Source organism: Candidozyma auris, chromosome 6 (assembly GCF_003013715.1).
Source record: "Candidozyma auris chromosome 6, complete sequence".
Lineage (NCBI taxonomy): Eukaryota > Fungi > Ascomycota > Pichiomycetes > Serinales > Metschnikowiaceae > Candidozyma > Candidozyma auris.
This window is the reverse complement of record NC_072817.1, coordinates 912,336-939,888: the sequence shown is the minus strand read 5'-3', so window position 1 is coordinate 939,888 and position 27,553 is coordinate 912,336. Positions and strand designations below refer to the sequence as shown.

The 27,553-nt window shown below is 47.3% G+C and overlaps 13 protein-coding genes across 13 annotated transcripts; 4 read left to right on the top strand and 9 right to left on the bottom strand. All coding sequences in view use genetic code 12, as the record gives it.

Annotated features, from left to right (window-relative positions):
- Positions 1–640: 640 nt before the first annotated feature.
- On the top strand, positions 641–2,161 carry HST7 (mitogen-activated protein kinase kinase; the record flags this gene model as incomplete). The annotated part of the gene is made up of 1 exon (XM_029034119.2): positions 641–2,161. The coding sequence occupies one exon, from the start codon at positions 641–643 to the stop codon at positions 2,159–2,161; it is 1,521 nt and encodes a 506-aa protein (XP_028891682.2).
- Positions 2,162–2,226: 65 nt separating this feature from the next.
- CJI96_0005097 (uncharacterized protein) lies at positions 2,227–3,624 on the bottom strand (the record flags this gene model as incomplete). Its single annotated transcript, XM_029034118.1, has 1 exon — positions 2,227–3,624. The coding sequence occupies one exon, from the start codon at positions 3,622–3,624 to the stop codon at positions 2,227–2,229; it is 1,398 nt and encodes a 465-aa protein (XP_028891681.1).
- A 1,086-nt stretch (positions 3,625–4,710) lies between these two features.
- Positions 4,711–6,099, bottom strand: SIP5 (Sip5p; the record flags this gene model as incomplete). Its single annotated transcript, XM_029034117.1, has 1 exon — positions 4,711–6,099. One exon carries the CDS (start codon positions 6,097–6,099, stop codon positions 4,711–4,713), a length of 1,389 nt encoding a protein of 462 aa, XP_028891680.1.
- Positions 6,100–7,404: 1,305 nt separating this feature from the next.
- CJI96_0005095 (uncharacterized protein) lies at positions 7,405–8,850 on the bottom strand (the record flags this gene model as incomplete). The annotated part of the gene is made up of 1 exon (XM_029034116.2): positions 7,405–8,850. The coding sequence occupies one exon, from the start codon at positions 8,848–8,850 to the stop codon at positions 7,405–7,407; it is 1,446 nt and encodes a 481-aa protein (XP_028891679.2).
- Positions 8,851–10,156: 1,306 nt separating this feature from the next.
- Positions 10,157–11,317, bottom strand: CJI96_0005094 (uncharacterized protein; the record flags this gene model as incomplete). The annotated part of the gene is made up of 1 exon (XM_029034115.2): positions 10,157–11,317. The coding sequence occupies one exon, from the start codon at positions 11,315–11,317 to the stop codon at positions 10,157–10,159; it is 1,161 nt and encodes a 386-aa protein (XP_028891678.1).
- Positions 11,318–12,033: 716 nt separating this feature from the next.
- On the bottom strand, positions 12,034–13,269 carry POL32 (DNA polymerase delta subunit POL32; the record flags this gene model as incomplete). Its single annotated transcript, XM_029034114.2, has 1 exon — positions 12,034–13,269. One exon carries the CDS (start codon positions 13,267–13,269, stop codon positions 12,034–12,036), a length of 1,236 nt encoding a protein of 411 aa, XP_028891677.2.
- Positions 13,270–13,670: 401 nt separating this feature from the next.
- On the bottom strand, positions 13,671–14,654 carry CJI96_0005092 (pirin family protein; the record flags this gene model as incomplete). Its single annotated transcript, XM_029034113.2, has 1 exon — positions 13,671–14,654. The coding sequence occupies one exon, from the start codon at positions 14,652–14,654 to the stop codon at positions 13,671–13,673; it is 984 nt and encodes a 327-aa protein (XP_028891676.2).
- A 501-nt stretch (positions 14,655–15,155) lies between these two features.
- Positions 15,156–16,043, bottom strand: CJI96_0005091 (uncharacterized protein; the record flags this gene model as incomplete). Its single annotated transcript, XM_029034112.2, has 1 exon — positions 15,156–16,043. The coding sequence occupies one exon, from the start codon at positions 16,041–16,043 to the stop codon at positions 15,156–15,158; it is 888 nt and encodes a 295-aa protein (XP_028891675.2).
- Positions 16,044–16,483: 440 nt separating this feature from the next.
- Positions 16,484–17,554, bottom strand: SUR2 (sphingosine hydroxylase; the record flags this gene model as incomplete). The annotated part of the gene is made up of 1 exon (XM_029034111.2): positions 16,484–17,554. The coding sequence occupies one exon, from the start codon at positions 17,552–17,554 to the stop codon at positions 16,484–16,486; it is 1,071 nt and encodes a 356-aa protein (XP_028891674.1).
- A 1,901-nt stretch (positions 17,555–19,455) lies between these two features.
- CJI96_0005089 (TRAPP complex core subunit BET3) lies at positions 19,456–20,031 on the top strand (the record flags this gene model as incomplete). The annotated part of the gene is made up of 1 exon (XM_029034110.2): positions 19,456–20,031. One exon carries the CDS (start codon positions 19,456–19,458, stop codon positions 20,029–20,031), a length of 576 nt encoding a protein of 191 aa, XP_028891673.2.
- An 848-nt stretch (positions 20,032–20,879) lies between these two features.
- Positions 20,880–23,063, top strand: SCT2 (bifunctional glycerol-3-phosphate/glycerone-phosphate O-acyltransferase; the record flags this gene model as incomplete). Its single annotated transcript, XM_029034109.2, has 1 exon — positions 20,880–23,063. One exon carries the CDS (start codon positions 20,880–20,882, stop codon positions 23,061–23,063), a length of 2,184 nt encoding a protein of 727 aa, XP_028891672.2.
- A 2,283-nt stretch (positions 23,064–25,346) lies between these two features.
- Positions 25,347–25,811, top strand: CJI96_0005087 (uncharacterized protein; the record flags this gene model as incomplete). The annotated part of the gene is made up of 1 exon (XM_029034108.2): positions 25,347–25,811. One exon carries the CDS (start codon positions 25,347–25,349, stop codon positions 25,809–25,811), a length of 465 nt encoding a protein of 154 aa, XP_028891671.2.
- A 389-nt stretch (positions 25,812–26,200) lies between these two features.
- Positions 26,201–27,553, bottom strand: CJI96_0005086 (uncharacterized protein; the record flags this gene model as incomplete). The annotated part of the gene is made up of 1 exon (XM_029034107.2): positions 26,201–27,553. One exon carries the CDS (start codon positions 27,551–27,553, stop codon positions 26,201–26,203), a length of 1,353 nt encoding a protein of 450 aa, XP_028891670.2.

The window sequence follows — 27,553 nt, the reverse complement described above, 5'->3', positions numbered from 1 at the left end:
AACAAAGGCGATCCAAGGGTGGTTTCCTGCCAGAGCTTATGAAATCTTAGGTTTTGGAGTAGCAGCAGTAAAATGAAAAATATACAACTTGACCAACGTCAAACAAAACCTACAAATTGAAGAACATAGTGCTATGCTTGTGTCTTCATCATTGCTCTTAAGTAAGCCAGCAACAGAAAAAAAAAAAAAAAATTCTTCACCACCATGTAGACTACCTTCTAATCACTTCTCTGCTGCCCGATTCGACATGTATTGCTCGCTTCTACCTGCCCACCACATTCCACACAAACCCTCAAATATCTAAGAGCAACATCAAAAATATCAAATTGAATACCCAAACAAAACCTTAATCCAACCCAATTCTACAAAATCCCTTCGCTATCCCACGCTTTCTTGTCCATTTTGCACCCACCTCCAACCCTGTCCTCTCTGCACTCCACCATCAACCTCAATACCACATCCGCTTTCTCATTTTCTACTACCACTTTCTGCCCGGCCAAACCCGCCAGGCCCCCATTTCACACACTTTCCGTCGCTCCTTCTACAATTCGTTGACCAGCAAACGCCAAAGTTGAACCTTGAACATTCCTTGATTTTTTTCCCTCATCTTCCAAAGTACATCATATCGTCCTGGCATTGTATGCAGCTGAATAACTCGTCTCAGACGTCTCTCTCGTCCAACAGAGATAAGGACCTTCCGCCGGTGCCGATGCCCAAAAAAGAGTCGCACGGCGCCAATGGCCGTGGATCTGAGGGCCTGGTCTCGGTCTCGTCAACCACGTCACCTACCACCTCGACACACGACATTTCACCAGCTGAATTGGCCCGTTTCCAGAACTTGAAGCTTCTGCAGCAGAAAAAGAGACCTCGGCCAGCGCCGTTGATGAATCTTGAAAAGGCAAACCAGCCTGCCCAGTCTCGGCTAATAGACTCGCTCAAGACGCTCGAGATTCTGCAGACGCCTCCAGCGCTGGCCCTGGCGCTGGCACTGGCACTGGCACTGGCGCTGGCACTGGCACTGGTGCAGCAGCAGCAGCAGCAGCAGCAGCAGCAGCTGGACCCGACCACACGCAAACGACAAACGGTCGTCAGCTCGATATCGCCAACGAAATCGGTTTACACGCCCTCTCCTAGAGATCAGGCACTACCCATCTTGGGGCTGGATTCCCCAGTTGCAACCACGTACGGATCCTCAGGTTACAACCTTAAGGACGAGAACTTTGTGCATTTGAAAGAGTTGGGGCTGGGCAACTCCGGCGTAGTGCTGAAGGTGCTACATATTCCTCTGCAGAAAACTATGGCCAGGAAAGTGATTCACATCGAGAGCAAACAGGACGTCCAGACTCAGATCATCCGAGAATTGAGGATTATGCATGAGGTCAGGTCCCCATATATCATTGACTTCTTCGGTGCCTTTCTACGTCCCAACAACTCCATTGTGCTTTGCATGGAATACTGCAATTGTGGAGCACTAGATCGTATTCTAGCGCTCTGTGACGACCGCCAGTTCCCAACTCCGGCCCTCAAGAAAGTGCTGTTTCTGATCCTTGCAGGTCTTACGTACCTCTACGATAAACACAAGATCATTCACCGGGATATCAAGCCCTCCAATGTTCTCATGACACACAAGGGCGAATTCAAACTATGTGACTTTGGTGTTTCCCGAGAGCTCACAAACTCTATTCTCATGGCTGATACGTTTGTAGGAACATCCACTTATATGTCTCCAGAACGTATTCAGGGCCATAAATACGGCGTCAAGTCCGACATTTGGTCGATGGGTCTCATGTTGTATGAATTGGCCACAGGCAAGAGTATATGGGTCGACAGTGACGATACCAACGACGACGATAGTTCCAAGCCGGCAGGACCCGAAGGAATATTGGATTTACTCCAACGCATTGTCAATGAGAATCCTCCATGCTTATCAAACAAGATCAACAAGGTGACCGGTAGACCGTACGATAAGGACTTGTGTGATTTCGTTGAGTCGTGCTTGGTCAAGGACGACACCAAAAGAAAATCTCCACACGAGCTTCTTGATGCCCAAGGCGGCTTCTTGAAAGGCGTTGCTCAAGGCCTATATGATAAGGACGTCAAGGCTTGGGCGAAGACGATTAGAAAACGAAACAAGGAGAGAAACGAGCAGGAGGCATCTTAGACTACAGAGTAAGCAAAATGGGTGTTCATAAATCATCCGTAAACAGCATACCGACCACCAGGAGATTATTGGTCGCTAGCAAAAATAAATACATTCTTTTTGACGTGACACGAAGGCCGATGGGTGTAGAAGACACGTCTTGTCTGCACTTTGCGTCTCAACAGCCGATTGATATCTGACGTAGACTGGCATCTCGAAGGCAAGCATCCGCCGTCCTCTCCAGTGCAGAGCTTGTAGTCATCATCACAGTAGAGCCATGAAATGTGCGTTCTGGACAGCTTTGGCGGTGCAACCACCTCGGTTTCCTTCTTAAATCGTAGCTTTTTCTTTGTAACCTCTTCATTTTCTGACGTTGAAATTAGTTCTGAACTCGGGATCGAGTCTGAAGAGCTCAAAGTGCCCATACTCATTGACCGCAATGGCTTCTTCGTGCTAGTGGAAGCATTGAAACCTGCCAACGTGTCTATCAACTCTTCCATTAGGAACTTATCCTTGTATGAGAGTTTCACACGATATACAGTTTTATCTTCGGGGATCTTTGAAGCGTCGAGCTTCAAATCGGCATTGGCGCCAAAAAGGGCTATACTATAGCGCAGCTTCGTGGAGGCTAGTTTCGTGTGAACACTGACTGCGAGCGCTGCCTCAACGGCGTCCGAACCAGGAGCAAATACAAGCACGTGGTGAAACTCGTTCGCGTATACTCCAGAGACAAGCGAGGGGTTCTTGCGCAACTTGTCCATATCGACAAATGTGACGAAAAGGTGTTCGAGGTCTAAGTGATTAATCACCAAGAGACAGTCATTTGCCTCGCGTGCAGAGTCGTTTAGGATCACGAGCACACGCGCCTGTGGATCCTGCTGAAGCATTCGTAGAAGATTGTCCTTGCAGAACGAGTAGAACGGAAGGGCAATGTCCAACAAAAAGCAGCAGTCGTGAACAGAAACCAGCGGAGGGATCTTGATCAACGACAGATGCGGACGAGGCACCCTTATGTAATCCTGCAACCCACCGTCAAGGGTAAACCCATAGGTCAAGTCTCGTAGGCAGGGAAAGCTCGTGTGAGATTTGTACGCGTCGAAATCATTATTGAGAAGTTTCAAGCAGTTGGTGCAAGGGTCGTGGGGGCTCTGGATCCAGCACGCCGATACGGGAAAAACAAAAAGCTTCTCGGACGGTAGAATTGTCGAGAGCGACAGTTTCAATGGTGTTTCATGCGCTAGCTTGGCCACAATTCTCAGACCCGGCACTGTGCCAGGACGCGTACCCACGATATCTCTCGTCAAGTCGACAGCCACATGCTTGACTCGTAGAAGAGCGCTCTCATTTGAGGAGTCTTGGAGCTCGTTCAAGTGAATCACCAGTTCCTTGAGGGTTCCAGACTTGTGTAGAACTCTTCGAATCGGTAGCCTCTCAACGTCATGTGAAGCGAAATCGAGGCCATTGGACCCGTCCAAATGTATCATGGCCGAAAAGAATGCCAGACCAAGTATTCCAATGGAGAGGCTTGCGTCGTGTACAGCGAGAGAGTCGAGTTCCAGCAAAAAGTTCGCCCGTGCTTTGCTACTTTCACTCTGTTCTCCCTCGGCTATTCAAGAAGAAAAAAAAAAGTAGTTGATCGTCGACGATCATCACCGTTGACTAAAGCAGGTAAAAAGTACAGGAGGCATTTATCTGCGGCTTTGCTCGAGAAAACACAGGTGCCCTGGATATGAGGGAGAGCTCGCTTAGCCTACTGGCGGCGGGCGAGGGCGCCTTGCGGCTTGGGACAAGAATGCGACAATTGACGGCAGCAGGTGATTTGTATCACAAAGAAGACGGTGAAGTCATACGGCAATTTGTTAATTGGAACCAGCCAATTGAGACGCTTCGTTGACTTTTGGACGTTTTCTTTAGGTTTTTGGCTTTTGCGAATTGCTAAATCTGGTTTAGGCGCTCTGCTATGCTGGAAGCAAGTGAAGCACTGGGGCGAGGGCGAGCCGCCAGGAGCTCGGAAAGGGCCCCAGCTTACGCGCTCGCGGCACAAACAAAGGCTGGCTCGAGGACAAAACAACACCGGGGGCAGTGTGCAGGTCGGCAGTAGACGCCAGGTAGACCAGACAGAGGCTTGAAGGCCAGTTGCGTCAGGTCGCCAGCATTGATTCAGGCAGTAAGCCGAAAGAGACAAAATTGAATGTCCCCAGTGGAAATTTGCTTTAGGTGGTGATGCAACCATGTCTTTTTTTTTTTTCTTTTCTTTCAATTATTTTGTTTTCTCTTTTTCAGATCTGTCTCCTTTTTGCCTTAAACCCTTTTCCGCTCCTCGTCAACCGTCAACGCTCTTTGTGCGCCTGCCGCGGCAAAAATTTCTAGATCAGGAAAAACCGTTTAACCACTGTGGGTCCAACTGAGACCCAGCCCACGTAGAGAAAAAGATTCAAACATCGAGATCTCGATGCACAGGGCAAGAGTGCCCTGCTCGTGTCATAACGTGCATGCCCTATTTATATATAAACCTTTTTGATCCCTCCTGGGTGTCTTTGACTCGCCTCCTGCTACTCCTCCTCCTCTGCCTACTTTTCCCGTTCCTGCTTCTTCCTGCGTGCCTTTTCTTCTGCCAACGAAAGCTTCATCGCCTCTTCAATCATGCGGTCTTCTATCGACTGCAAGTACCGTAAGTTTTGACTGTCGCTGCTGCTTTGGCCCCTGCTGGACCCCTCGTCGTCGACAATAAGGTTCAGGGCGTGGATGGCGCTTGCAGTAGCTGCTCTGCGAGCCAATTTGCTCTTTGCGCTAGCCAACTTCTGCTCCCAATCAGGACGTATGTAATCGGTGGTGATGACTCCAGCGTCATCTGCGGGCACCGACGATCTTCTTTTTCTTGCTTTTGCTTTGGTGGGACTCACCGTCCGCAGCACCGGCGTGCCTGGAGACTGCGGCGATGCTGCGGATACCTCATCTGATGACAGCACCACTGCTTCTTCGGTGGCTGCAAGGGGCCCCTTGTAGTACGCTGGAGAAGTTATCCCACCGATGCCCACGCTTAAATCCTTTGGAGGATCGTACGTGACACCAAAGTTGGGCATGGCACAGAAGGGGCAGTTGGCGTACTCGGAAATGAGGGTGTGGGGGATCTCTGCGCTGTTTTCGTTGCTCACGTCGTCGTGAGGTGGATGCGGATCAAGACGCCTGATTTGCACGAAACATTCGCTGCAGATCGGCTGCCCGCAGCATCTGCTCACGTTTAAGTATGGAGGGAAGTAGAGAAAGCAAATAGGGCACTCTGCCGAATGACGGTAGAGCTTCAATAGGAGCTCCTTGGAAGGAACGTTTGGGTCCTGCTTTTGCGACTGCTTGGCTGCCATGTACTCCATTTCGTGCTGTTTCTGAAGCTCTTTCATGCTTACTGTGAGTTCCTTCACCTTCTTCTTTTGCTCCTGTCTTCTGAAGTAGTTTGCCAGAAGGTGGATTTTATGGTTGTCTGCGTCGTCGGGTTCTTCGTCATCCGAGTACGCCTCGTCGATCGCATGAAGCGGCAGCTGCGACGCAATTGTTGCCACCTCTTCGTCTGTCCAATCTTCATCGAAGTCCTGAAGTGGGGTGAAAAAAGGTGCTATTCGCCTTTCCACTATTAGACTACGAACTATCTCGGTGTTGAAGTCCAAATTCAGCTTGTAGATGCCGTGCGGGGCCAAAAATCCTCCGTCCACGTTTTCCTCGTACCTTATAATGAGATTCATCATGTGTGCCTCTTTCTGCTTGAGTTTTTCCTCTGCCAGCCTCAGCAGCTTCCCATGGCTGCTGCTGGAGCTTGTCCCGCTCGGGTACATCAAAAAGCCAGCATTCTCAAGAATCGACAGCGTGGTGTGTCTTCTGGATGATCTTGTGAGCGTATTGCTTGGGGATCCGCCGCCCACAGACGAGGAACGGGATCTGGCTTCTTTGGTAGGAACGTTTCCCATCAGTGATTATGTGGAGTTGGGTTTGTGGAGGGGGAAATAAAGTGTTTCGGGGAATGTCGGGAAAAGAACCCTTACGGATGTAAAATGATGCTGATAGAGAATAGATGAGCTGCAGCAGGTGGATCAGATGAGCACCAGATTGAGTAAGGTGATGTAGTAGTTGAGGAAGTCGTTGCTGGCGTGGGGGTTTCAACTGAGCCTTGGGGACACAAAAGGTCACGCGACTCGTCACGTGGATACTTAGCGGGCGCCGAATTGCATGATTCCTTGCGCTGGTTACATCATTGCATTTCTGTACTACCATCTGACGCATAATAAGAGGTGGTATTGCCTATCATACTCGGGAATTTCCAAGTGCTTTGCCGCTGCAGGCCAAAGGTTAGAGGTATCGTGATTTTGAATGCTAGGAGTATATGCAGGATAACTGGTATGTCGAGTGATCCATCCCGACTAACCGAGGAAGGTCTGGACGGCAGATTAATAACTGACCTATATTACTCAAAATGATTGTTTTGGTAATTTTATTGCCATTTCGAAGCGAGTAGGCACACCATGTCTCACTTATACAGAAATTTGCAAGATGACTCTGTTCTTGCTTCATTAAGAGAAGTCTTTCATCGAGATATTCAACTCGCATCATAATATAAGCCGGGGAAAATGCTCTTTCTCTGAGCTGATTGTTCAAAGGCAACAAAAAGCTCACAGCATTATTTCCGTTGTCTTTCCGTTTTTTGTCTTTCCATTTTTTTTTCTTGTAATTGCTCTTGCCGATTTTGTGTCTCTAAAAACGTTCCTCGAGTTGCGCACTTGGGTTCAAATGCTGCAAGCTGGTAACTCATGTCTCACATTGACGTGATTTGGCTAGAGCTTAATAGGATTTTTGTTTGGTCTAGCGATTTGAGTTTATAGATTGATTGGGAGAAGACTTAGCTCGGATTCCATATGAATACTTGCGTCATTGTTGATGAAGTTGATCGAGGGCTACCCTATGGAAGCACATGAAGAAATATCCAACATACAAGAAACTTTACTCTCGGGAATATCACTACTTTTGTACTACTGTTCATGGAGCGATTTTTTGTTGATTATATCTGAAACTTTACAATTATGCTTGTATATACATACAAATTCCTCGTAGTGGTACAAAATTTGAATATTGTTCATGATCTCGTAAGGGTACTGTCTGAGACGACGTCCAGACCAAGTACTTAATTAAAAAAGGGATATCAAAAGGTATCAAAGGGTATCAAAGGGTATCAAAGGGTATTAAAGGGTATCAAAGGGGATCGAGTATTAATGGCAGTGTCAATGAAACCTTGCTCGGAGCCCAAACGCTATTGCTATGGCAGCATAAACAAGAGCCATCCACACTAGACCAAGGACAAAACTTAGAAGCTTTTGTAGATATGTGTAGCACGCAAAATAGCGACTGTTGGCAGGAGGCCCAGAGGACCCACGGGAGAAGTGTTTGCGGTGACCGCCGTTATCGAAAAAACCAAAGGCTAGCATAAAGTATATGGGAACTGCAACCAAACCCATAACCATAAGAAAGAGCCATTTAGACCACGGCTGGGCGATTTTGGCCTCGTCAATTTGAACAAAGGGATTACCTTTTTCCAAATCGGCGTTGTGTATCAGATCATCTGAATCTTCATACATGTGGTTGTGGAGATTTCTTCTCTCCTCAGAGTCTCTTGTCTTGGAGGATTGAGGCAGCACAGGCGCCGAATAAAATCCTGAGCTGTTTTCGTGGCGGTTCTCGTCGCCGAAAACAGAATGGTGGCTGCTTTCGTCGCCTTTTGACCCTAGCACTCTCGTAGAAACAGTGGCCACACTGTAGTGAGGATGGTCGCCAGAGATACCCGAAAATGAGCCATAGTGAACACGCTCCAATTTTTGAGGCGATGAAGCGGCTCTGTCAGAACCATTGGAACTCGAGTCTTTTTCTCCAGGCACAGGAGGTACATCTCTTTTGGGCGCCTTATTACCTCCAAATAGCGACCAGCGGTTGGGCTTGTGTTCAGCGTCTTGAACAGTGTACAAAGTAACAGGCAAACCCGACGACGAGTCGACACCAGCAGTGAGGTTAGTGATTCCTCTTGAATCACGAGATTTCACACCAAAACTTCCTCGAGACATAAAGCTAGATCTTGAGCCAGCACGCGAGTTACTAGACCCGCTGCTTCTGGCCTTGCTGGAGTCTGCGTTGCTACCGCTGCCAATTTCCACACTACGGAGGTTTCCTAGAAGCTCGTTGCTCGACACCGAGGGGTGGTACGAGCCTGAGTCTCTTGTAGAATCAAAAGTAGTATTTTTCTCAAGAATGTCTTCCGACTTTGGCCGGACAGCCTCTGCAGAGCCAGTGTTACCTGAACTGCTGCCGGAAGGTCCTCCAGAGCCAGACTGGTCATGGCTGTGGCCGCTGAAATCTTCCATGAAAACGGCATTCGACTCTCTTTGGTCGTTTTCCTCGTATCCTGAGATGATTGAGTAAATTGTCTCTGCCTCCACGATTTCTTCCCTGGAATGGCCAGAAGAATCTGTATCGGCGAATTCATCCACACTGACCTCAGCATGGGACGATACAAGGGAGTTCATCGAAGCTGTGAATGGATTGACCAGTCTCATTGCTCGAGGAGGCCTCACTTGCACGTACGACGTTCCCCTGGCCACCTGTGCCACACCGGTTTTGGGTTTATCTGGGCTGCTGAATAGGCTCAGAAGCGATAGTGTCTTATCTCTTTTGCCCATTTCTCATGCCAGCCTGCTGACGAAAAGTAGGAGCGAATAAGCCTTCAAAAAACGAGTGTATTGGTCAACAGTACGTTGAACTTGGGTTTGTGTAACGAATGGATCTGAAGTTTCAGAAATGTCCCTGGGACGGCTGGGTAGTAAAGAAAGGACGGCTAGGAGGCCTTGGAAATGGGAAAAACAGAATGGAGAAAAAAGTGGTTCGAATTATCTCAACGGCAGCCCTGCTGTTCCATAAGTCACTGAAGATTTTGGATCTCTTTGTTCTCACCATCTGGCTCATTCACTTTGTTTGGGTAACTATATCCCACTGTTTATCTTCTTTCCTAATCGGGCCTATTACTTGCATGCACACAGCAAGGTAGGGGCAACGGAATTCAAGCAAGTCGGGAAAGAACAAAACGGGACAATGTCATTGGCGCTAGTGAGATTAAATTCTGTTGAACAACTTGTTATTTTCTGGTCCATTCGGCCAGCTTTGGTGAAGTTGTGGGTGGGTCCAGCAAATACTGTTCTCTGTGTTCTCTGCAGCACTCGATCCCCATTAGGAAAGAATCTGACAGGGAAAATCTCGCAGCGATATTTTCGCAGCCACTTTGCTGGCCCCATTCCGGAAACACATGAGGGCCAGCAGTGGGGACATTGTTTACATAACAGACCAGTGAAACACTTCCCCTTGGGATAAGCCCCCAGAAACTTTCTCAAGCGAACAAGTTTTACGTGGCTCGGGCAACTTGACCCCAGATGGCTTTGAGGAGAAACACCCTTGTAAACAATGCGATGGATTTCTGGGGGTAAAAACGATATCTGGGGATTTTGTGCATTGCGGTGCAAAAGAGGACCTGGGTGTTTGAAGATGAAACGAGGGAGCTACCCAAATCTGAAGAGCCTGTTTTGCAGAACACCCTTTGCATAACACGGTTTGTAGGATACTCTGAAATTTAGTCATGAAGTAGCTGTTTACACATGGTGAAAGCGCAATTTTGACATGTAGGTGAAATTGAGTGGAATGTAGAGGAAGAGAGGGGCTGGGAGACCGGCTCGGGAAACAACGCAACAGTTTCAAAAAAAACTACCTATATCTAACAGTCTGTTGGATCTCCTTCTCCAGATAAGCAGACATGCCTCACATAGACGAGTAGACAAAAGCTTGCTTGGGACCACTTTCCCTTCGGCTTACATATGATGGAGAAGTCAAACTGGTCGTAGAATTAAAATACAGGTATCGAAGAAAGCATAGAAATGAGAAACGAAGAATCAAAGAGACATCACAGTGTGATCACCCGGAACGGCTGGCGCTCACGTTTTAGTAGTTCAACCGAAGCTTCTTGAACTCTCTCTTTTCGTAGGCAGTGGCACAAGGGTCGAATGACTGGCCTGCAACGCTTTGAGTCGTGGACGCCTTGTTAATCGTGGTGTAAACGGTACCAACGTCAGATGCAGCCAAAGGGGTGGTGGCCAGAGGCGCCGTGGTGATTGGAGTGGTTGTAGCAAGGCTGGAGGTCGACGCAATGTGGGTGGTGGTACGGTTGCCGCCCCCGATCGAGCCGCCGTCACACTGGCCAGAAATCGCCTTGAGCACATTCTGACCCACAGTAGCCAAGGTGTCCGTGTTGAGGAGGAGCTTGAGCAAGTCTGGAAGAATACCAGACTGGGTGATGCCCGTGACAATGTCACCAAGTCCGATAGCGAGAGGTGGGCCGTTGATGAGCTCCCTAATCAAGTCAGCACCAAAGTTGATGAAGGCCTTGTCGGTGAGAACGGCAATCACCACAGACGAGGCCAAACCAGAGTTGGCCAAACTCTCCAACAAATTGTTGACAATGTTGTTGACGTCAATGTCGAGCGCTCTCTTGTCCTCAAGCATGCTTGGCTGCATCAAGCCATCCTTCTTCAAAAGCTCAATGGTCTGCTCGTCAGTGAGAATGTCTCTCTCATCGAGGCCGAGAAGCTCACGCTTGCTGAAGATTTTGTTGAGAAGAGCCTTGACAACGTCCTCGGCAATACCAATCACAGACACATACACCTGACAGTCGCTGAGAGCGTCGGTAAGAACTCTGTTAAGCAAACCAGAGTCCACCAACGCCTTCAACAAGGTGGTCAAGTTGATCTTGGCGTTTCTAAGAACCCACGCAATCACATCAATGGCTATTTGTCTCAAGGTGGGCTGGGTGACGAAAAACTTCAACACGGTTGGAGCTAAGTTGGTGTCGTTGATGGCGCTCAACACCTCGGTGACAATCTTGTACTCTCTTTCGCTCAACTCGTTATCCAAGTCCTGTCTCTTGGTCTTCATCTGCTCCAACTCGGTCAATTGTGCCAAGGCACGCTCCAAGCTCTCTCTTTTGGCAACAACGTTGTCTTGGACAGTGAGGTCAGTGGAGCCCTCGTTGATTGGAGCAGGAGCTGCCTTCACGACAGTCGATGCAGCCAAAGCGGCAAGCACGGCAGATTGAGTAAGTTTCATGACTTCTTTATAGATAGGTGAAACGAGTGTATGCGGTGAAAGATTGAAAGTTCTCAACAAACAATTGGCTCTTCCTTATGTGAAACTTTTAGCAATTGGACCTGCGAGAAATAAGCAGAAATTGTGAAGGTAGGGCACACCGGGGCCAGCACAGCTCTAAATATATAAAAGCTGGATTCTGCGTTTCAATACATAGCGTTATGTCGCTAGGCACCAATATTACTGTAACTAGTTATAAGATGTTTCAGTGGTTGCAAATGTCATTTCCTAATTAGGAAAAGAGTTTGCAGCACAACGTTCAATGTGCAGAACGGCAGCGGCCGATTCCATTATGGCCAGAATGCGATACACTCTTAAGGAGGAATATTCACCTCTGGATTGGGCACTTAACGGGTCTCGCACTTCCTTTAATGGTTAAAGATTGGATTTGGCCTGTGGACATCTTATATTTACTGATTTTGAGCCCCTGGCAATACCGTCGAATGGTGAAGAAAACCATAGGTCCACAACTTTACACACTGAAACTCGGAAGTTTACGAGTCCCGGAATGTCGCCCAGAAACAAGAACTCGCTGATGAATTCATTTGTTTACATAAGTCTAGTTTGACATTTTTCTTGAGTCCGTAGGGCATAAGCTGGCGAAGCCAGAACAGACGTTCCGACACAATAGCATTAACCCACCTCTTAAGGCTTAGTTGATTTGAGCCCAACCCAGATTATCGTCGATCGAAGAAGCTCATAAGAGAAGCTTGCTTCTTTGCACCATCTGATTTTTTCTTCGAGGAATTGGTCAGTTTGCTGATGCTGCTGATCGGTTTCCTCGATGGCTTGGAAGGCTCTTTCTTCGGTTCTGTTTTCTTTTTCGTTACAATGTACCCATCCTCGTCGACTGTAGTTACTGGTTCTTCGGAAGCTCTTGTGTCTATTTTCTCCGCGCCCTCGCCCGTTTGTGGCGTGGGCGACTTTGACGCTAGAGACCGCAACGAGGAGTCTTGTGGGAGCAGGGGTGCCACGGTGGCTTTGGGTTGAGTGGCCTCCTTTTCTTCCAGGGGCTCTTCCAGCTCTTCTACCATGATGGGTTCATCGTTTTCCGCCACCTCCTGTTTCAGCTCCTCACGGTCAGAAAAGTCACTGAGATCGTCCAAAAATAAAGAATTGAGGTCGTTGTTGGACTTTGCCTGCGCGGATTTGCGCTCTGGCACCGGCTCTTCCTCATCATGATCGTTATCCCCATTGTACTCTGAAACAATAACCCGCTCCTTCGGTTGTAGTTTCTCCAACTTCCTCGACTTGTACTGGTAGCCACTTCCTTGATCGGGCAATGAGCGTTTTTCACCAACACCTTGCTTCTCCTTCTGCTTCTTTTCATCTTTCCTCGAAACGTAATTCGAAAGTAACGACGGTTGTGGTTTTTCCTTTCTCGATGTGTATTGTAGCTTGGGTTTAGCTTCTGTCTTTGCTTTATCAACCTCTTTCTTAGGCTCCTGTTTCCGTGCTTTAGCGGCCTCAGGTCTCGCTGGCTCAGAATGCTTCATTTGTGCCTCCTTCAATTCCCGCCCACGGATCATGCCAAAGTCATAATATTTTCCGAGGTTGCCAAAATCGACTGGCCGCCTGAGCTCCTCAAGAGCTATATCACTGAGACTAAAATTGTACTTGTTCTGTGAAATGCTATATACGTGGATGGACAGAACCAGGTCAAAGTTCTCATTGAGAGTCGTTTCGTTCAGGTTATCTAGAACTTTCAAAATCGTCTTGGCCCCTTTGATGCCGCTGACGAGGTACAACGCGCTGAGCCTTTCTTTGCTCGATGAGTAGTAGGCATGGAGAATGCGTTTGGCTTGCAGAACATGAAGGTTGAGGTCACGCGCTATCGTGTGGAACGTGACGGTATGAGTTTCTAGCTGGTCTGCTATGTATCTTACTTGCTCAGGAGTGATATCCATGGTCATTATTGGCCTGGGAGACTGTGTGATTTAAATGTGCCATCTAGTACGAAGCGCGTTGTGGTTGGTAGATAGGTAATGTGCAGGATCCACCTCCTACTCAATAGGAGCTCAGTAGAATGTCAGCTAGTTCAGGGTAAAGAGAAAATGACAATCATGTAGCCAAAACTATTGCGCCTGGGAAACTAGAATTGGTCTTGTCAGGGTGATCGTGTTAATATCATGATGAAGAAAAATTAAGTGGAGATTAATCATGTGATCAGTCACGTGATATTGATCAAACACGCATCCCTATTGTTGTGTTTCTTAGTATCTACAAAGGATCTTGAGGTGAAACTGAAATGTCGTTTTCTATATGCTAATCACTATACTCGCTATAACAAAATGGAGATCGTGCAAAAACGCGCTTAAAGCTCATCCTTCTGACTCAAATACTTTCTCTTTTCGGCAGCACGGGCTTCCAAGCTACCACCCAATTCGTTGTTAATCATATCTTCGTTCACGCCACCAGATATGAGCGACTTCCACGTCCTCATTCTCTCAAATCCATTTCTAGCGTACTGGTAATCAGAGAATGCCTGGACAATACGTTCTCTGCTTGTAGCCACAAACGGCCCGTGCTGCACGACTGGCTGGTCCAACACTTGACCACCGACAAGCACAAACTCTGCATCCTTCTTGCTGCTTTCAGGGTATTCGCCCAGAATGGTGTCGCCGTCGGCGTTGAAAAAGGCATTGTCGTATTGCTTTACCACCGATCCATCGTTAAGCTTGAGCTTATCGCCCAGCAAAAGGTACAAGAAGAAATTAAAATCCTTTGGCACTTTCTGTGTGAACAGCGAACCGGGCTTCATCTTGTAGTGGTAATATTGCACTGGGGTGTAGGCTAAATCCTTTTCCAGCTTCACTCCTAAGGACTCTCCTGAAATCACTCTGACTGTGACCTTGCCATTCTGATCAGTCACTTCAGGCACTTCCCATTCCTTCAAATCTCTATACCTTGGCTCCACCTCCTTGAGGTTTTCAGGCAAGTCAACCCAAAGCTGCAAACCGACATTGGCAGATCCGTCTGGGTGAATCACAGGCATTTCTGAGTGGACTGTTCCTCTTCCTGCGGTCATAAACTGGAGATCGTTTTCTCTCAAGACACCCCTGGATCCGGTGAAATCCTCATGAGCGAATGCCCCTTTCAACATCAAGGTGATGGTTTCCTGACCCAAATGAGGGTGTTCCGGAAACCCGCCTTTACCACTGGAAGAGAAATGATCAAACATCAAGAAAGGGGTGAAGTTTCTCATGCTCATGTTGCCAATGGATCTGCGGACTCTGGCTCCGACGCCCTCAGCTTGTTCGATTGCGGGCACGATTCTTTGTATGGTTCTTTGAGACATTGCTATGACTGTTGTGATGAAAAAAGTGAAGAGAATGAAATGAGAAAACTTGCTCATCAATTTATAGTGCCCGCTTGAGACCAAGAGGGAATTCTGGTCATCTTATATGAGTCCCCACAAGGTAGTCAGGAATTAGTAAAGGGATCTAGTGTAGTCATCGTGCGGACGGCATACAGCATGTTGTCAAGTTTAGTAAAAGACTAGTAACTTATTCGGGACTGTGTACAGGATTGTTGAAAAGTTGCAGCCGTCTGTCTTGCTGACGAATGACGCAAATCGGTAATGTCAATTAAGATCGTGATTAAAAACTCAAAATGACATTCAACAACGTCATTCACACTGCTGACAAACGAGACGTCTCAACATAAATTGTAGTAAAAGTCAATGCTACATCGCTTATCAGACACCGTGTCTCACAGCGATCTAAAGCAACGTCTAGTTCCGGAGAATCTTTCTAGACTATAGAATATGTATCTTTCACTTGTCTATTAGCTTTCAGAATTACTTCCTCCTGGCAAATGTGTACACGGTAGGAAATATAACGTCCAACTCAGTATCCAAGTCGACATTGAGTGTCTCGGCCAACTTGTCAATGAGCTCATCAGCAGCGTCGGGCTTATCTGGGTGTTCCCTTTTCCAATTGTGGTAGCCACTCCAGCTCTTTGCCTGTGCTCTAAACGTGTTGAGAGACACTCTTCTGGGAATGTAAAGGCTTGTGTACTGCTCGCCATCAGGGTGTTCGTGAGGATGGTAGTAGTGTCTGATGATATCGGTGAAGTCCGATTCTGGAGGGCTGATGTGCGATAACGTGGTTCTAAAGATATCGTGGCCCGGCTGGTCGAAGTAGGGTCCGAAAAAGCGTTCATACGAGTCGCCGTACTTCTTGACGCTCGAGTCGTAAGACCACTCGACGACCAAATCTGTGGCTTTCTGGTTGCCCACGAAAACAGGGTCGAAGTAGAACCAGTAGGCCAAAGTGCCGCCCGATTTGAGGATTCTAGCACTTTCCTTAAAGAACCTCGGGTGGTCAAACCAATGGCACGCCTCTGCCGCCGTAATCATGTCTACAGACCCAGGCTGGATCTCCTCGGGCGCCTGCTCTGCTGGGGTAGCGTAGAAGCGGATCTTATCAGAAAACTCCACTCTCGGGTCCTTGTTGCACTGCTCAATCATGGTGTGGGAAAAATCCGTGCCGACCACTTGGTCAAAGTAGTCTAGAAGCTTGAAAGCAACGAATCCCGGCCCACATCCAACGTCCATAGCGAGATGGGTGGGGTTTCCCTTGGACTTGTGGTAGTCTAGCAAGCACTTGTAGAAGGAATCGGGGTAGGTAGGTCTGGCGGCGTTGTAGCGCTCTGCGTCGAAATCCTGGTTCTGGTAGGTGGTCATGGTGGCTAAAGAGCAATTGAAGGTCGGAGGGACTTGGAAATTGATCCTCTATTTATAGTCGAAGAGGATCTGGGGCATGCCAGATCATGACCAAGGTGCCGGACACGAGCAGCGATAAGTATGACGTACAAATGTAAACTGGAAGAAAAGAAGTAGAGGACAGTTGTATAGTTTACGAGATGAGGGAAAGCGAAATGTCTTTGTATAAAATTACCTTCTATAAATCATAGCTAAAATTGAAGGCTTCATGGTGAATGCTCGAACATAGCCTGCCATCGGACGGTTGCGAAAATGTAGCTAACTGTCTCCGAGTACCACCGAGGTGCCGACAAGTCTACTGACTCATAATCACATATTACGTTCCTCATTAATGCTATAAAACATGGTTGAACAATGGCGGTGCGGGATGGAAATGAAAGTATTAGTGCCCGTCCATTGAATTAAATGTCCTTTTTAGTCTCTTTCTCTGGAGTGCCCACCGCAGTTGACTCTCCCGACACGGTGGAGGCAGTACTGTCCGTGTAGGCCATTGATGAAGACTTATTCATCTTTGCTTGTTTCTTCTCTTCTCTGCGGGCCAAGAAAAGCTTGTACTTCTCCAAGGTGATTTTGTTCTGCTTGTCCCTGTACTCCTGGACAAACTGGTACTGAGTGTTGAACATCTTGTCCCAGATGGTGAAGAAAGGCTGGGAGAAGTTGTTGCGGAACCCCCAGTTTTGGTGGTGGATGTCGTGGTAAATGGCGTTGTTGGGGAAGATGAATTGGAATGGGTCCCAAGGGAGACGGTAGCCGCAGTGGTCATCCACAGTCTTCATGGTAGCGAAGACGTAGACAAAGAGCGACTCACGAGGCGAGAGCTGCGTTATAAGCCCAGCAATGCCCGTTCCCAACGTGTCGAGCAAGAACCCTTCCACGGGGTCGTTGTACAAGGCGCCGTACGCGTATGGCACATAAAGTCTGTGGTGCCTCGAGTGGAATCTTCTGTACAAGGTTTTGTTCAAGTGCATGGTTCTATGAAGCCAGTACTGCCAAGTGTCGATGATGCAGAAGGCGAAGCCCATTCTGAGAATCGACCAGCCGTACATGTAGGCAAACCAGAGGGCGCTGTCGGGCACCCACGAGGGAGCCCAGTGATGCTTCAAGTACCAGACCGTATAAAGCTCGTGGCCCGTTGTGGGAGGAGGGTCAATTCTGTAGACAGCGTAGGCAGCCACCAGCTGGATCACGTGTTGCACCACTACGTCCCAGAGGACGTCCCTGAGAGAAGCTTTATTCCTCAGCTCCTCCTCTTCAGATGGGTGGATTCTGTACTTTTCTGCGAGCTCGTACACGTCGATGATGTGGAAAAAGGTTGAGTAGGTCCAGTATGCGATCACGGGAGCGAAGATGGCCAAGATGCCATCAGGGATTCCAGGAATAAGACTGGGTTTTGGCCTGATCGACACGGGCGGAGGCAAAAGCTTGTCAGCCACCACGGCCAGAAAGTTAGCAGGAGGCGATAGCACGTCCATACTTAAGAAGCTTGATGATGAGGGGCAGGAAGGTGAGATGTTTGATGATGAAAACGATAGGGGCAGGATGCGCAACGCTTATATAGTGAGAGAAAAAAAAATAAAAATAAAAATAAGGTGGTGAGGTGAGAAAAAGAAAAAAAAGGAGCGGCCTCGCAAACAGGCCATTCACAACGACTTCAAGCAAGCGCTCCAGCATAACCTAAGGGCAACTTTGCAGGGTCAATTTACGCTGGACAAAGTCAATTTCCGTGTGAAAGCTGCTGCTCGTTTCTACCTACCCTGGCTATTTTCCCCTAGACTTTTTTTTTGCGTGAATTGCCCATTCAAAACGCAATTTGCGCCCACCTCTGGCCCCATTTGCTGAGTGAGACGGCAGGCGTAAGGATACGATGTAGCAGATTCTGAGCTAAGCGAACGAAGGCAAATCAGCCGAAAAGTCGAGCAGAATGATGAAAATAAAAGAAAAAAAAAGAAAATAAAATAAAGCTCCTTGAACCATGAATCGTCAGATCCATTAAGTGATTTGCTCACGTCCTTTCATATCCTGCCACTTCTTAGCACCTGCTCTCCAGTAGTTTGCGCTGGCTGCGAAAAGCAGTGCCTTAGTAGTTGCGCCTGGAAGAGACGCAAGATTGGCCTTCCCATGTGTCCAAGATGACTCCAGGGGGCGGCTACAAGGAAGGCCTGAATTGACAAGAGTAAATTTGCGAGGAGCTAATTTCGTAATTGCGTGGGAGCGGAAGACCTCATTGCGGATACTTTGACGTTCTTGTGTAGACGTTCTTGTGTCGACGGTGTGATGTGCTAACATAATCTCCAGTAGGGGACCACGCAGTAAGCCATTGATCCATGGGGGGACCTTTGTCCTGGCAGGATGGAATTGAAGATCCATGATTCTTTTGTGTCACCACTTTGGTAAGTTATTCCCCGAACTTTTTCACCAAGCGCATACACCTCGCTCGGCAAGACTCAAAACTGCCTCCACAGGCTGAGCGCAAGCGCACCGACCCCTGATGAAAACCACCACCTTACATGTGGTCAATGGCGTTTCAATTGCAATTACCGACCTCCCGGCAACGAATACGACGGCTCCCATGTGGCCTGAGCGGCGTGAATCGTCTGAGCCTTTGTGGCTGCGAAAAAACGCAATCTTAAGCAATGGCCGATTTGCGTCCATTGAGCGAACAAGATGAACACAGCAGGAGGGTGCATGCTGAGTTGGCCATGCTTGGGTAATATCAGGACGGTCAAGTTAGCCTCCAGTTTGGAGTGGACAATGCGTCTGGCTAGGGGTTAGAATGAGCCGACTCATCATTGGCCTAAAGGGACCCGAAGTGAAACTTGCCAGAATTTGAGTAGTTCGTTTAATGTTCACGTCTGGGGCAAATTGTTTGATGCAACCTCTGCCACGTCTAGTTGGGAAGATATAATCGGAAGGAATGTAAATCCACAGAATGAATAGTGCTAATTGAAAGGAGTCTACAGTGATATGAAAAAACTATATTGCGAAGCTGTTCATTAGTGCCCCAATTCGCTTGTTTCGCTCTAGGAATTCACCTTACAGGAAGCAGAACATACAAAATAACCATATATTGAGTTATGAGAAACCTTTTACCACTGAGACACCTTTCATCACTTGTAAAGCTCACTCTGTTAGAGATTTCGCAGCCACAGAGCCACCAGGCAACTGCAATTGACAAACAAGAGAATAATGAAAAACAGACAGCAAGAAAAAATAAAAAAGGAAGGGGCCTATTAAAGATCTCCTTATGCTCAAATTCTCATTTAATTTGTCGTCAATCACAGTGTCGTATACCAACCTCCCATGCCTCCTCCTACACATTTGTCAGGTACCTGCAGTCTCTAAATCAACGTATTCCTTCTACTTGTTCTTCTCCATGTCCAAATTGAAAAGCTCCGCCGACAACATCTGGAAAAATACCCCAGAGAAAGTTAACACCGAGCTCTTCACGCTCACATACGGCTCTGTCGTGGCCCAGCTCTGCAGAGATTTGAACAACAACTATGGTGAAGTGAATCGACAGCTCGACAAAATGGGATACAACATTGGCATTCGACTCATCGAGGAGTTTTTGGCGAAAACCGGCGCCCAGCGGTGTCAGCTATTCAAGGAAACAGCTGAAATGATCAGCAAAGTGGGGTTCAAGATGTTTCTCAACATCACTCCCCTGGTGGAGAGCTTTGGCGCTGATGGGAAAAGCTTCTCATTGGTGCTTACTGAAAACCCTCTAGCCGACTTTGTCGAGCTTCCTGTCACCCTGGACCCAAAGATTCAAAAGGAGCTTTGGTACTCTCAGGTGTACTGCGGTGTTTTACGAGGAGCGTTGCAGATGATCCAGCTCGATACAGACGTGTTTTTTGTAAGAGACACATTGAGAGGAGACGACAAGACGGAAATCAAAGTGAAGCTTAATAAGATTCTCAAGGATGAGGTTCCGGCAGGCGAAGACTAAGCACGATAAGTGATACACTCTCGTCATGGAAGCAGGAGATGATTGGACCATAGCTCACTCAGCAAATGGCTAGTGAATTGCATGCTCACGTCAGTCACAACAATTGGTGAAGACTCCTTGAAAACGGAAAAAAAAATTAAAAAAAATAGTAGAAAAGTTTTGCCGCCTGCTTCAAAATGGTTAGGGAATTCTTTACCTGTAATCGAGCTCGTGCTGTTTTAAGCACCCAATCGAATGCAAGCTGAAATCCTGACCGGTTTTCGATTTTTCATTTTGACTTCTGCTTTTTGCAATTTGCATCGAAAGATTTCGAGATACATACTTGCAGCTGAAGATCAATTAGCCACAAAAGTCTCATGAAATTACAGCGTTCGACTAGAGTTCGAAGTTGATCACTGTTGACTCATACTTGTTTTGCTGTGATTGCATTGCGTCTCGCCTCTCTTGACGAAGGCCGTGAACTGTCATGCCAGACTTCAAATTTACGAATGCAAATTATCTCTTGCCGTGAATGCAAGATACTTGCAGATTACTTTTTTAAAGAGTATGCGAAAGTTGGAGAAATGAAATGCACGAAAGATTGAAAGCACGATAGTTTCAAATCATTACTAAGTCCACTATCTGCATCAACGCCAAAAAGAAAAAGAGAAAAAAAAATTTTGAGTTGCTAGTTTTCTTTGCTGTCGAGATAGAAGCCTGCGGTTCAGAAGGCTACGCTTTTGGCAAAATTTCCTGCACTTCACTACCCCATGATGTGTGAGGATGCCACCACTTTCTACCCCTCGATCCATAGGCTTCTTTTCGGGTTTTGATGCTAGTACCCCTTTTTCGCAAATTCAATCGACTCAATGGCTAACCAACAAATGGGTATCAACCCAATTGAGGGTCTCTTACAAGATCCGGAGGCTTCGGTCTACCGCAAGAAGAGATCCCCGAGGGAGGTTTTGAAAGCCATCTTGTTGATGCTATCTTACGACCTTGTCATATGGTTTTTCAACATGGTTATTCACACGTTCTTTAGGGAAATCCGTCTGAGAGGTACGTTCAACATCCCCAAGAAGGGAGCTGTTATATTTGTCATTGCTCCACACCACAATCAGTTCGTTGACCCTGTGGTGGTAATGTCTACCACCAGGGCTACGGCTGGCAGAAGAATCTCCTTGCTTACGGCTGGTAAATCATATCGTCGAGCCTTTATTGGTCTGGCAGCCCGGCTATGTAGCGCGATTCCGGTCGAGAGAGCTCAGGACTTATTGAAGACAGCTCTGGGAACGATTCGGATCGAGGACTTCGGTCCGGGCAACGACAACGTGAACGTCATTGGTGAGGGTACACTCTTTACAAAGGAGGCCGAGGCCAAAGGTCTTCTTGGTCTTCCCAACAGTATGGGTAATGCCCAAATTGCACGGGTTATTTCTGACACGGAAATCGTCTTGAGGAATCCTTTCAAAGTCAACTTCGAAAAGCCAAGCGAAAGGGATAAAGTAATTATTGATATGCTCACAAATGGGACGCCTTACAAAACAGCTCCACATGTGGACAATCACCAGGTGTTCAATAGTGTGTTCGAGCACCTCAATAAGGGTAAAGCAATGGGTATATTTCCAGAAGGAGGGCTGCATGATAGACCAGGGTTACTTCCTTTGAAACCTGGTGTTGGTATCATGGCATTGGGAGCTGTGTTGAAATCCGAAGACCCCAATGCAGTGGTTAATATCATACCCGTGGGACTCAATTACTTTCATCCACATAGGTTCAGATCGAGAGTTGTCGTGGAATATGGTAAGCCCATCCGTGTAACGAAGAAAGATGGTGAGAAGTACGAGCAAAATTCTCGTGAGGTTGTCAACAGGCTAATTGATCTCATTACTCTCAGGTTGAAAGAGGTGACGGTTACTTGCGATGACTTTGATACCTTGATGGTTATACAAGCTGCAAGAAGACTATACACATCAGTCAACCGTGAGCACATACCGCTTCCCTTGGTTGTTGAGATGAACCGCCGCTTGATGAAGGGATACCAGAAGTATTCTAACAGGGAAGACGTAAAGCAGCTCAAGGAAAATGTTTATCATTACAACAAGACACTCATGGCCATGTCGCTTCATGACCATCAGGTGGAAGATCTTACTGAATTGAACAGATTGATCGTATTCTTCAGGTTCGCAAAGCGATTGTCAACGGTCTTATTTTTCCTTCTTCTTTCGTTACCGGGAGTATTTATGTTTGCCCCTGTTTTTATCGTATCACGCAGAATCTCCAAGAAGAAAGCCCAAGAGGCATTAGCCGGATCTGTGGTTAAGATCAAAGCCAACGATGTTATCAGTACTTGGAAGATCCTTGTGGCTCTTGGGCTTGCCCCGATGCTTTACATTTTTTGGGCCGCAATTGCGTGCTGGCTCTTACGTTCAGCCAGCGAGATAGCCAGAAGCATCCCTCTCGTCTTGCTATTCATTGCAATGTACTTGTGGATGGTGCTCACGACTTACGCGTCATTGAGGACCGGAGAGAGCTGTGTGGATACATACAAGTCATTGAAGCCACTTTTGTACTCGATACTATCACATAAGAAGGACATGATTCAAATCGAGGAGTTGAAGAAAATGAGGCGTAAGTTAGCTCACGAGGTGACGGAGTTCTGCGAACGATACGGACCGCTGATATTTGACGACTATGACAAGTTCTACCGAGAGTATAACCTGTTTGACGAAAATAGCAGTGAGTTTGGAGATGCTCTACCGGAGGAAGAAGCAGAACCAAGTACTGCAGACCAAGGATCCTTGTACTCCAGGAGCGAATCATACTGGCTTGATAACTTGGAGAACATTCCGATTTTCTCATCGGTAGATGAAAGCAACACCACTGTGCTGGAGGATGACACTGCTTCTGAGATCAGCGAGGTGACGGAAAAGGAGCATGATATCGAGAGGGTTGAGCAGAAGAAGGAGGAGGAGGAGGAAGAGGCAGAGCGCCAGGAGGCAGCCCGTTTGCGACTCCGGAAAGCTATGAAGCAGAAAGCCAACAACTGGTAAGGAATTGCATACGTATGAAGTGACGAAGAAAAGTTGTAGGCATAAGAGGGAGGAGGTGGAGTGTAGTGAAGAGTTGAAAAAAAGCTATAAACCGAGTCGGCATCACCTGAGGGCACACTTGCAAGAAAACCAAACTTAGCATCGAAGCTAAAGACAACAAGGCTCTAGATGCCCTGGCCCGATTTTAAACAAAGCAGCAGAAGCCCTTAGTCCATTGTCGTGGCGAAATTCATGCTCTCGAACGATGTTTCCAGTTTGCATACAGCGCCCCCAGGGACCTAGGGGCTAGATCCACGGGCAGAAGACGACAAAAGTGAGAATTTAAACCATTTCGACGACTTTTCAAGGCACCGTCGAAGCCACCGAACTTTGGAGCGAGTTCTCAGCCAGCCTGGGGGAACGATTTTGCGTGTCTGTGTGTGTGCCTGAGTGAGAATGTTTTCCGCAAGCAGTAAGAACTTCAGCCCAGCCTTGCCCGCGGAGGCTGCCTAAAAGGGCTAATTAATTGCTAACCTCATACCCTGAAGGAAATGTCACTGCCTCATTTGAGGCCCGCCCAAAAACGTATAAGAGGGGACCAGAAGACGTGAAATTTGAAGTTTGGCCAGGGACTACTATTTTTTCTTTCACTGAGTATTTACTAGAATCCATCGGGGTTTTGTTGCCTGATTCATCGAACCACTCGTGGCCTTATTAGTTGCGGGCAGATCCGACAACCTCAACAACTTCAACAACTTTAATTACACAACACCAACAACAACTCTCCTTCAACACTAAACGATCATTACTCCATGAAGGTGCTTGCATTTTTGGTTGCCTTGACAACATTGACGGCAACGACAGCGACACCCATCCCGGCAGACACAAAGCTACGGGTGACCCGGTGCTCCATGTCGTCAATGAGAACGGACGTTGTGGCAGAAAAGCAGCATTGGGTGCCCAAGATCATCAACGCCGCCGACATTGACTTCAAGAAGACGTAAAGATGAGGCTGGCCTTGTGTTTTATGTCTATGATCTACTTGCAATCCTTGTGATTTATGTTTTACGCTATACCCCAAAGTGTCCCATATTGACTTGTAACGATTTACGAAAAATGTACGATAAGGAGTTGAGTGAATGTAGATATTTGGAGAGGAGAAGGAGGAAATACTGGAGACGCTGTAGTGTCCATCATTGAAGTTTACCCTGGATTGCACTCCTCACATGCCGTGTACCCCATCAGTGAAAAATATGTTGTTGATTTCCAGACTTGCAAGGTCACCTCCTCATGACTGTAATGCTACAGTCATTGGTTCTTACTACAACGGTTTTGTCGTGATTCCATACAACTTGACCACACATGGTTCCAAGTTGACTGGTGCTTCCAAAATGTGATTTAACCGTTACTTGCTTCATACTAAAGACTCCTATAGAGAATTGACAGACTCTTTCCTATGTATTCACTTAGTAGTTTCACGTAGTTTTATAAGGATGACTAACATTCAGGTTGCAATTTCGCCAGACAGCTCCTCACTCCAGCAGGGTTCTTCACACAAAAATAGCCACAAAAGGTTGGAAGCCGCTATAAGCAAAATCAGGCAAAGCAGTTGCAGTTGCCGTGGCTCCAATCGTAGCCTTTGAAACGACCATAATCTTCCACTTAAATTCAGCCCAATAGGGTAGGAACAGGGCAGGAGAACATATGGTGGTGATAGTGCTGCAATAGGTTCCGTTTAATGGGTGGCAAACAAGCAGAAACAAATTGAAAGCAAAAAAAAAAAAAATATATATATATATAAAACCTCATAAAACGTTCCCGTTCAGAATTGTGTTTCATGTCTTCACATTCCTCAGTGTATTTTCGCAGCCAACCGCGGGTTTTGCTCCAGAATCAACAACCCGCTGCAAAGAAACTGCGCTTCCTCGTGACCCTCGGCTGTGTTTGCAACCACCACCGACAACATCACGAAAAAGATAAAAAAAAGAAAAAAGCCGATCTCAAATTTCCGTTTCGACCCTCTTTCCAAATCTAAATTCTAAACTTCATAACTCCTATTTGATTTTTCTTTTTTCTTTTCCCAGGTGTGTTGCTCACTGGGCCTGCCTCCTGCCTCCTGTCTCCTGTCTCCTGCCTCTGCCTCGTTATCGGTGATCCGCTATCGCCCGAGCCACACCACCTCTTGCCACTCACTTTCTTTCTCTTCTTTTTCCAAACACCCCAGTTAAAACCCACCTAATCCCAAATTTTTTCACTGTTTTTCCTTTCCCACTCAAACTATTTTTACGCAATTAAAATCCAGCTATGAAAATCACTTTCAGATTGTCTACCGAGGTCTCTTACTCCGTCACTGTTCCAGACAACTCCACTGTTGAGGATCTTATCAACGCTGCTAAAGTCGGGTGTCCGCCAAATACCTCGTTGCCTTCAGACTTCAAGCTCATCTACAACGGCGCCCGCCTAGCGCCTTACTACAAGCCGCTAGACGCATTTGAATTGGTGCCTCTGAACCCACAAAACGTGGTGATTCTCATGAACGCTGCTGATGCGCCCGAAGCGACTACACAAACAAAGACCCAGCCGCTGGTCACCAAGAAGAAGAAGAAGAACAGATGCACCTTTGCCTCTTGCACGTCCACGGCGCTCAGGATGGTGGGCGACTGCGGCCACTGCCAGGGCAAGTTCTGTGCGAAGCACCGTCTTTGGAAGACCACGCTTGCACGGGCTTGCAATACTGCAAGGCTGACGCTCATGAGAGGAACGCCATGAAGCTACAGAGCGAGAGCACCATTGCTTCCAGGGTTTGAGGGCTACGTCCCATCCTCCCACCGCACGCTTCCGTCTCGTGGCCAAGCCCCTGGCTTATCGCAGAGGTCGTGGACACCCCTTGGAAGCTTCTAGACAGCACATTAGTACCATTTCACAACGACAACCACGTTTAATGCCCATTCAATAGGAAACATCACTGTAAGATGCAGATGGCGAGAGCACTTCCCACGAATCCTTAGATACTCTATTGTTAACTTTGTTTATCTCTAGCTCTACCAATACACTCTATAGAGAGACCCATTTCTCATATACTCAATCTGAAGATTCCATGCGCTCGTAATCAGCGAACGTATAGTGCAAATTATTTTCGTAAACGTAACCATGCGATGCTATTGGTTCTGCAACAAATTGTGCAAGATATCATCAAACTTACCGTTGGTGGCGTTGTTCGCCTTCGTCAAAATTTCTTCTGCCTCTTTGTATGCTTTTTCCTGCTCTGGGCTGTCGAGGTCGTGAACGTTGCCCAACGAGATCATCGCCTCGGCAACATTGACCCAAGTTTCGGGCTCGTCATCATCTTGAGAGTCCTTTAGGTACCTTAAAGCGTTTGAAAACAACTCCTGACTGGCTTTTTGAGCCTGCTCCTTCGTGAGACCATTTATTTCAGACTTGTCTTTAGCATAGTAAGTTAACGTGGTGAACACGTTGGATGGAACCTCGGCCTCCATCAAGTAAGACTGGCCTAGACGCTTGCACAACTCACGGCGCAATGTGGTCAAGGGGTGGTTTTTGCTCTTTCTGTCTTCTCCAGCTAGGCGCTTGTCCAAATTTTCCAAGAATATGATCAGATGGTCTCTCCACCATTTGTTGTACTTGTCTGTGTTTCTAATGGAAAACAACGCATGGTTTTCGTCCAATTTGACATCATCCTCGTCTTCTTCATCGGCATCGCTATCTTCCCCCTCGAGACGATCGTGGCCAAAATTGTCCACAACGTCCAAAAGGTCGTCCAAGGCTTGAAGGAAGTCCAAACTCTCAATGTTGTAGTAGTCATATTTTTGAAGCTTGGCAGTCAACGCCTCGGCCTTTTCCCACTGAGCTAGACACTCATCGAGGAGCTGCGCACCGTTAGGCACCTTATTGGAAACTCTGCTTTCCTTGTCCAAACGAGAAATCACCGTCAAGGCGATTTTGTTAATCATGATACGTGCTTTGGCAAAAAGCAAATCTACAGAGTCTGGGAAAAGCTCTTCTCCACGTGTAATTCTCTCCATCGCCTCGGTGAAAAATGCATCCACCTTCTCTCTTTCTTCAGTGTGAAAGAACGCCAAGTTCGACAACGCCAACGCGTAAATTGCATAAAACCGACCCGTGATATCAACGTTCTCCTCATCGCTATCTGACCTTTGCTCCAGATTCGCTTTTCTTAAAATACGATCGCACTCATGAATGATTCCATTAAGCACAAGCTCTTTCTTTTCCTCAGAGACAAAGTACGTTCTCCACAACGCCGCCAACTGGCCCACGGCGTCGTTAGCATCTATTTCAGCACCCAACTCCACCGTCAACTCGTCAGCGCCCTCAGTGCTATTTTCTGGAGACTTTTCCTTGGGCAACTCACTCGCCACAGCAACATCCGAAGAGGTGCCGTTGTTTTCCAGAGCACTTCCGTTTTCAGCCCCCGCCTTGTGTTTTTTCGCCTTCGCCGCTTTGCCCAAACCAAGTGGTCGTTTGGGAGCCAT